General features: G+C 42.0%; 5 protein-coding genes across 5 annotated transcripts; all 5 read left to right on the plus strand.

Annotated features, from left to right (window-relative positions):
- Positions 1 to 444: 444 nt before the first annotated feature.
- TM35_000191850 (uncharacterized protein) lies at positions 445 to 786 on the plus strand (the record flags this gene model as incomplete). Its single annotated transcript, XM_029026683.1, has 1 exon — positions 445 to 786. The coding sequence occupies one exon, from the start codon at positions 445 to 447 to the stop codon at positions 784 to 786; it is 342 nt and encodes a 113-aa protein (XP_028882007.1).
- Positions 787 to 1,606: 820 nt separating this feature from the next.
- On the plus strand, positions 1,607 to 3,889 carry TM35_000191860 (uncharacterized protein; the record flags this gene model as incomplete). Its single annotated transcript, XM_029026684.1, has 1 exon — positions 1,607 to 3,889. The coding sequence occupies one exon, from the start codon at positions 1,607 to 1,609 to the stop codon at positions 3,887 to 3,889; it is 2,283 nt and encodes a 760-aa protein (XP_028882008.1).
- Positions 3,890 to 4,374: 485 nt separating this feature from the next.
- TM35_000191870 (uncharacterized protein) lies at positions 4,375 to 5,652 on the plus strand (the record flags this gene model as incomplete). Its single annotated transcript, XM_029026685.1, has 1 exon — positions 4,375 to 5,652. The coding sequence occupies one exon, from the start codon at positions 4,375 to 4,377 to the stop codon at positions 5,650 to 5,652; it is 1,278 nt and encodes a 425-aa protein (XP_028882009.1).
- Positions 5,653 to 5,959: 307 nt separating this feature from the next.
- On the plus strand, positions 5,960 to 6,937 carry TM35_000191880 (uncharacterized protein; the record flags this gene model as incomplete). The annotated part of the gene is made up of 1 exon (XM_029026686.1): positions 5,960 to 6,937. One exon carries the CDS (start codon positions 5,960 to 5,962, stop codon positions 6,935 to 6,937), a length of 978 nt encoding a protein of 325 aa, XP_028882010.1.
- Positions 6,938 to 7,203: 266 nt separating this feature from the next.
- On the plus strand, positions 7,204 to 7,611 carry TM35_000191890 (putative histone H2A; the record flags this gene model as incomplete). The annotated part of the gene is made up of 1 exon (XM_029026687.1): positions 7,204 to 7,611. The coding sequence occupies one exon, from the start codon at positions 7,204 to 7,206 to the stop codon at positions 7,609 to 7,611; it is 408 nt and encodes a 135-aa protein (XP_028882011.1).
- Between the last annotated feature and the right edge of the window lie 100 nt (positions 7,612 to 7,711).

A 7,711-nucleotide genomic window follows, 5' to 3' on the forward strand; every position in this document is an offset into this window, starting at 1 on the left:
TACGCCTGAAGAAATAGAGGTAGGGATTACATTAGTTTCTCTTTTGTTTCTCTCCTTCTTTATTAATACGTCAATAAAACAAACCACTATTAAAAATAAATTGAAAGAGGAATGAAAAAAAAAGGTTGGGGAAAGTTTCGGAAGCGTGAAGATGTTGTGAAATCGAGGAAATGACTTACAAGAGATGGTTTGGTATTGCGCAGCCATCAATGTTCTGTGTTTTTATTGTTATTATTATTATTATTATTATTATTATTATTATTATTATTATTATTTCTTTTGAACTCAGTATATACGTTTCTGTGGGGGAGAAAAACTTGCTTCATTCTAAGAAAACTTCTTTTATTTCATTTTTTTTTTCTCTCTTAATATATATATTTGTTTTACTTTACCATTGTAAGAATTAGTTAAGCAATAAGAGAAGGTGAAATAAAGGAGACTTTAATGTCAAAAGCACCGTCACAAAACGCCACAAAGAAATGGGTAAGCCAACGTGCGCTTGCACGTTCGGAGGACTCATCAAACCGCAAGACCAACGTTGCGACACAGCCACCACCTCCTGCTGCCCCCGAGCATCCCACACCACCACCAGCGCCAACAGCAGCGCAGCTTCCACAATCTTTGGTGTTTGAACGCCAGGATGCAGTGGATATTCTGAGTAATCTTTACCATAATACTGAATCTGTGCAAACTATTGAAACGGGACCTTCTATATACGAACCGCGTGATGCTTCGAAGTTTCATGAGGAACTTATGGAATGTCTTAAAACAGCAGGTTATGTGTAAATCTTTTAAATCAGAAACGGAGACTATATTTCCAGAAACCGTCTTGTATGTCTTCGTTGTGTTGCTGTTGCATATTGTAAAAGTGCAAGGAATAGCAGAAAGTAGCAGAAAGTAGCTTGATGAGGAATAGAAGGATATAATAGCACTTTTTGTAGCTTAGATAGTAATAAGATGATTTTTCTTTGTCTTCAATCTACGTTTTATTATTATTATTATTATTATTATTATTATTATTATTTATTATCATCCTTTTGTGCTTATCAGACGCAACATATCCATATGCTGAAACATATTCCTCTATTCTAGCCATTTAAAGGCACTTGGATCTTCTTCAATGGTCTTTTTAAGCAACTTTTTTTTGTTTTTTTTTTAACGTCTCACACTCTTTTTTCTGGAGTTAGGGAGCCAACGTGGCAAGGTAGTCCTGTAGGGTGAATAGAGTTGGGGTGCGCTTCGGTTTCTTTGTATTATGATTCGAGCTCTAACTGGCCTGAGTGTGAGTGTTATTGTGGGCGTAGGATTGTATCAAGTATACTTGATTCAAAATGAAAAACTTGTCCTGGAGCAGGTTTCGTTGCTTGAGCGACGAGAAAAAGAAACAACTAATATGGACGGTAAACGCATCTGAAGCCTTCTAGGTAGTTGTCCACCTTGCAATAAAACGGAAAAAAAAAAAATGACACATTTCATTCGCTGATAATGCTTTTTTTTTCTTTCTTTGTTTATTTCTCATTTTCTTTACTCGTTCTTGTTTTCGTCTACGTCTTAAAAATTTTTTCTTTAATAGGGAAATAGTGAGTTTGTGCCGGAATAAAGAGACATGGACCCCACAGGAAACAGGCGGCTGTCCGATCAACCTGATGCGCCAGCACAACAAAGTGATGGGGAGGAACCGGTTCAAGAACGTATAGAAGAGCAACATACTGGGGATACAAACCAAATTGCACATCCAGAGCAGACTGAACAACACGAAGAGCCACAGGAGACTCAAGAATCTGAAGAGGCTGTACAACACGAAGAGCCGCAGGAGACTCAGGAGACTGAAGAGGCTGTACAACACGAAGAGCCGCAGGAGACTCAAGAATCTGAAGAGGCCGTACAACACGAAGAGCCGCAGGAGACTCAAGAGTCTGAAGAGGCTGTACACCACGAAGAGCAGAATGCTTTTAAGGATGAGGACACAGAACTCTCCCAACAGAGGGAAGGCCACCAAGTTCTTAATGTTGAAGCAGAGGTGAATCAAAAAGAGGGCCCTCGTGACGAAGTAGAGGAACTACCAGAACAAACTGTTGCTGTTCCAACCAACTATGAAGAAGAAGTATTGCTACCAAAACAACCTTCCCGTAGTGCACAGGCAGAAGTTGGTGAAGATGGTCTTTCATCACCCTCTGCGTTGCCTACTACTGATGCCGGTGTTACTCTCCCTAGTACTCCTGCTCCTACTGCTGCAGCTGATCACAATGTATCTACTTCTGTTCCTCAACAAGCTCCTAATGAGTATATTATGCATCCTGAAGTTGATGTTGCTGTCGACGCCACAGTGCATCCAATGGGGTTTCGTATAGTAGTTAAAGCACCAGGAAGTCCAGGTGGGGTGGTTGCTACTAGATTTCTATTTGAGTCCGTTTCTTCTCGTCTTGGAACACATCCAGAGGTGATAAAACTCCTTCACAATGGTGAACGTATTCGTTTTGGTGAAACTGTGACTTATGAGCAGGAGACAGCTCCCGGAAAAGGGCGATTGTGGATTGATGTATATTTTATTGATGACAAAGTGCCACTTCACCTCCAGTCGCTGAGCGAAGATGATAACCTTCTCCGTTGCGTTCGTGTTCGCTCAAGACTGGAATCTGTGCGACCTGCCGATCTCGTAGCTGCTCGTCGACGTGGTTTGACTCTTGATGATGCCTTACGAGAACTTCGAAATACCACCAAGAGCGAAAATATAATTACTTTGGCAATTCTACAAGATTCAAAAGATATTCGACCGCCTTTTTTAGGTGGATATCGATCTAAAAAAGATCATTCCCACGTTTTCCTTCATGCGGCAACACAACTGACATCACCTGGTGACACGAGTCTCGCAAAATTGTTATATGGTCCCCTCCCACGAGATGGTGTTTCAAAAAAGACGCAAACTTATGGGGTTTCGCGAAGTTGTCAGACGTTGCGGGAGTGCACGACGCAGACAGCGCGGCCAGACTATGAGGTGGATGAAAGGTATGATGAAGTTGTCATTGCCAAACCTTATTTTTCAGCAGTACAGCTTTTAGATTTACAGTCAGAAAAAGCTGTCGTTATACAAAAAATGTATAGAAAATGGAAGGCACGTAAGATTTATCGGGAGCTCTATGCAGCGCGTCAAGCCTTCCTTGATGGAGCCGCTGCACAAGCTGCCGCAGAAGAGGCAGAAAAGCAACGTCGTGAGGAGTTTGAACGTAGAAGACGTGCAACACCTCACACAGCTGATGACTTTGCTACACTTCGTCGAGAGTTGGAGGCATGGCGAGCAGCTGAAGCTTCACGCATTCTTTCTGATAAGAAGCTTAGCGAAATGGAAAAGCGATCTGCTCTTGCTGATCTCACAAAGAAGGAGCTGCAGCTTCTTCAGGAACTTGAAACTCTACGTAGAGGAGCAATTAAGAACCGTCGTGCACGTAGGTTCGAAGATATACTAGCTTTGATGACATCAGCTAAGCAGTGTGGCAAAGTTATGGTTACTACACAGGCAGCAGAACGTGCACGAGAATTACGGCAATTGTATTTGGCTTTAACTGAAACTCCTTCTTCTGTTGAAGCACGCCTTGATGTGCTTTTGCATGTAAAGTGGACGGTAAAGGAGTTTGATGTACCTCTAACACGAGAAATTGTAGAACTTGTGGATCGCGAGTCTGATTTACTTCAACGCGGTCGTACAGCATCTTCTCTTAAAGGGTTGCGTACTCGTCTAGAAAATTTGTTTAAACGCTTTATTGCTACTCCTGAGTACAATCCTGCTGTCGATGAGGTTGTGAAAGGGCCTATATTTGGTGTGGTTTCTAATGGTGAAGCTGCATCGACTACTGCAGCATCACGCCGTTTAAAACCCTCAAATGTCTCGTGAGAAGGGATGCTTTGTATATCTCTTTTCCATACAGTCGCACAAAAACAAAAAATAAGGTGAAAGGTGTCCTGGTTAGACTCCATTGAAAGAATCTATTATTTATTGAAAGAAAACTTGTCTCAATAAGGAGCAAACACCCTGAAATGTACCTTAGGTAAGAAAGTGGTTTTAGGCTTGCGTGTGAACGACTATATATATATATATATATATATTTATTTATTTATTTATATGGTGGTGATATGTGTACCTTCCCCTTCCTTTGTTTTATCTTGGAATGTAGAAATATAGTTCGAAATATAGAGAGATAAATGATCTGGTATTTCTCTACCAGGTTGTTCTACTGTTTTTTTTTTTTTTTTCATTTCTGCTCCCGCATCATGTGCGTGTTTTGCCTAAGTAATTTCTTCTTGTAAATCTCTTATTGAACTTCTTCCAGGAAAGGTGTGAACTGAAAAAGGAAATAAGAAGAAGGAAACTAAGGTACAATGAGTTTCGCTGGCCTTCAAAAACGGCTGCAAAAAAAAGCAACAGTTACTGAAACACCAATGACAGTGCTAAAAAATGCAGAAACGCCTTCTGTCCCTCTTTCCAAGAGCAATCTTACGACGTCAACTAATTCTATTTATGATATTTCGTTGCAGGAGGTACAGGCAAACCATCCAGATCGCAAACGTCAACGATCTCCTACCAATGAAACCCCTCCAGTGCCCAATAATGCACCCACTGAAGGTGAATCTCCTGGTAAACGACCTCCTTTAAACTCCTCTCCCTCAAGAGAGACGCAGTCAAAGAAACTCTCAGAAGCAGAGTTTATGGCACGACGACAATTAGAGGAAGAGGTAGTTTCTCGTTCTGTGGAGTATATGTCTAGGATTGTCAATACCCCTTCATCCTCTAATAACACATCAGATGACAAGCACAAGCTGCAAGCGCAACGTGTTAGCGGTTTACCGCTTCCACTCTGTGATTTTCTTCAACTACGACTGCAGGATACATCTCATACCACCGCCGTTTCCCTTGTATCTTGTGAAGAGGAGGAGTATGATCTCCTTTCTACATTAAAGTCTTCGATGGACAACTTCCACGAATATTCTGAGGTGATGCTTCCTGAGCTTGAGCCTCTTATTACTATTTTACGAACCTTTTGGATTGCACTGTGTTGGCACTGGCTGGGAGCATTACGAGGCAATGGAGCAAATACTGAACGAGGAGGAGGATGGTCATATAATGTATATTTGCTCTCTCGACATGCATTGCCTGATGTTGTACGGCACACACGAGGTCGTGAAGTAGCGTTGGCATTAGAAGCCTGGCGTGAGGCGTACCGTGTGCGACAGAATGTGCTTGATTTCTTGGCGTACGCATTCCATGATGTTGAGGAACTTCTTCAGTTTAGAAGTAATAGTAATCGTAAATCTGATGAGGTATCACGAATCATTCCAGTAAAAGTTGTGGACAGTCTTTTTCAAATGGTCCAACATCTTCGACGCCGTGAGTTTTCAGCGTGTAGGCAAATATATGTAGATCTTACAATGGGTACGGCCAACTGGAAATTGGGTTTATTTTCAGGAGGAGAGGTTCATATGCGACGTTCCATGGAACGAATTGAACGACGTCGCATTGAGCACATCTTGCATAATGAGAGAGCAGTTCAGCTCTTACACGCGTTGCGTGAGTTGATGGATTTCATACAGCAAAACGAAGCATCTCTTTCACCACACTCTTTTTTTGATCACGAAAAGAAAAAAGAAGCAATGGGATAACAGTACTGCATAATAATTATTTGCTTCTCCAACCTTGTTGTTACATATTTTTCTATCTATCCTAAATGTTCTGGACATCTGCTATTTTACCATACTGTCAATCATTCTTTTAACTTACTTCTCTTTATTCTTTTTTCTATGATATCAAACAAAAAATATAAAACAGGGAAATATCTAAAGGTAAGAGAGCCGTTCTGGAGATTTCACCTCTTTTTTTTTTCTTTTTTTTTGAACTCTCTCTTTCTATCTATCTATCTATCTCTCTATCAGTATAGTTGTATCATCGTTTCTTTCCGTACAGAAGTTAATGACTACAACACCTTCAACCGTGCATTCCAGCTTACAGCGCTACTTACCTGGTCACCTTTCAAAGCGAGATAGACGAATATGTACAGGTGAAACGAATCGTAAAAACTTTGAAACTACTCATTTATCCGTGTTGCAGAAAGAGGTGGCTCATAAACTGACACTTCCAAGTCGATTAAACCGGTTAATGGTTTCATCACAAACAGTAACACGTGCTACTCTCGATGAAAAAAGGATTAGCTTTCAGAGTTTAGGTGGTGATACTGCTAATACTTCGGAAAGCGGTAGCACAGAACGCATTAGAAAAGGAATTGGAACTAAAAGTGGAGAAAAGGAAAATCGTTTACGATGCGATGCAGTAACTGTAGATTCATTAATAGCATCTAACAAAACAGGAAAGGAACATGGTTTTGTCGCAGAAGCATTCTACTTTGGAAATGAATGTGTAGGGGGAGCTGGACAATTAGAATACAACGAGCCCAGAGATCCGGAATGCCATAATCCTGCGGTCAGCGCCTGGAAAACAAGAGAACATTTTGACCGATCGGTCTGGTTATCGCGAACACTAGGCCTCTCCGACCCTGCACAAAATGTACATAAATCCACAAACTCACTTGCTCCTCTACGATCACCAGTACAAAAGACTTCACACAATGAAGATTCAGGTAAATCAATCGCAACAAATAAGGAGAACACAATAACGGGAAAGAGTTCTTTACCTTCTAATGAGGTAAAAACAACACTATCAGATTGGACAAGAAACTATACACCTCCAAACCTCTACGATGTCCCACCGCCCAAATTACGTTTTGAACTTACAGATTATCATTCCACGTTTAATGTTGTACAGGCCGATCCCAAAACTACAATGTATGTTGAAGAAAAAGATAGATTTCAATCAGTACAACATGTACCTCTCCCAACACCAACAACAATACAAAAAACAGAAAGACGACGTTGTATGCACAACAAAACATGACCTATAACACTCAAACAAATCAATGTTTTGAAACACACGACGAAAAAGATGTAAAATATCCTCAACAAAAAAAACAAATACAAGAACAATGTGGAACATTGCTACAACAACAACAAAAAAAAAAACACCAATAATTAAAATCAGCAAAAAGAGAATTAATCTAGAAACCGAAACATCTACAAACACTTCCTTTATTTGTTTTCTCCTCTCCCTTCCTTGTTAGAAAAACAGCTACAAAGCACCAAGCAACTACCTACAACCAACCAATGGCAACTCCCAAGCAGGTGACAAAGAAGGCGTCGAAGAAGCACGGCGGCAGCCGCTCCGCCAAGGCGGGTCTGATCTTTCCCGTGGGTCGCGTGGGCTCACTGCTGCGTCGCGGTCAGTACGCGCGCCGCGTTGGTGCGTCTGGTGCAGTGTACATGGCGGCCGTGCTGGAGTACCTGACCGCTGAGCTGCTGGAGCTCTCCGTGAAGGCGGCGAGCCAGCAGGCAAAGAAGCCAAAGCGCCTGACACCCCGCACGGTGACACTCGCTGTGCGCCACGACGATGACCTTGGTGCACTGCTGCAGAACGTGACGCTGTCACGCGGTGGTGTGATGCCAAGCCTACACAAGGCACTGGCAAAGAAGCAGAAGAGCAGCAAGAAGGCAAAGGCGACTCCCAGCGCTTAGAGTGGGCACAAGCCTCTGCAACCACACCTAGATACATGTGTGAATCATGCGCCACCCTGCTGATGATGATACCAACACCGAGGCTGGGTGGCCCCATAGA

The sequence above is a fragment of the Trypanosoma theileri genome (assembly GCF_002087225.1).
Source record: "Trypanosoma theileri isolate Edinburgh chromosome Unknown TM35_Tth_19_V1, whole genome shotgun sequence".
Classification (NCBI taxonomy): domain Eukaryota; phylum Euglenozoa; class Kinetoplastea; order Trypanosomatida; family Trypanosomatidae; genus Trypanosoma; species Trypanosoma theileri.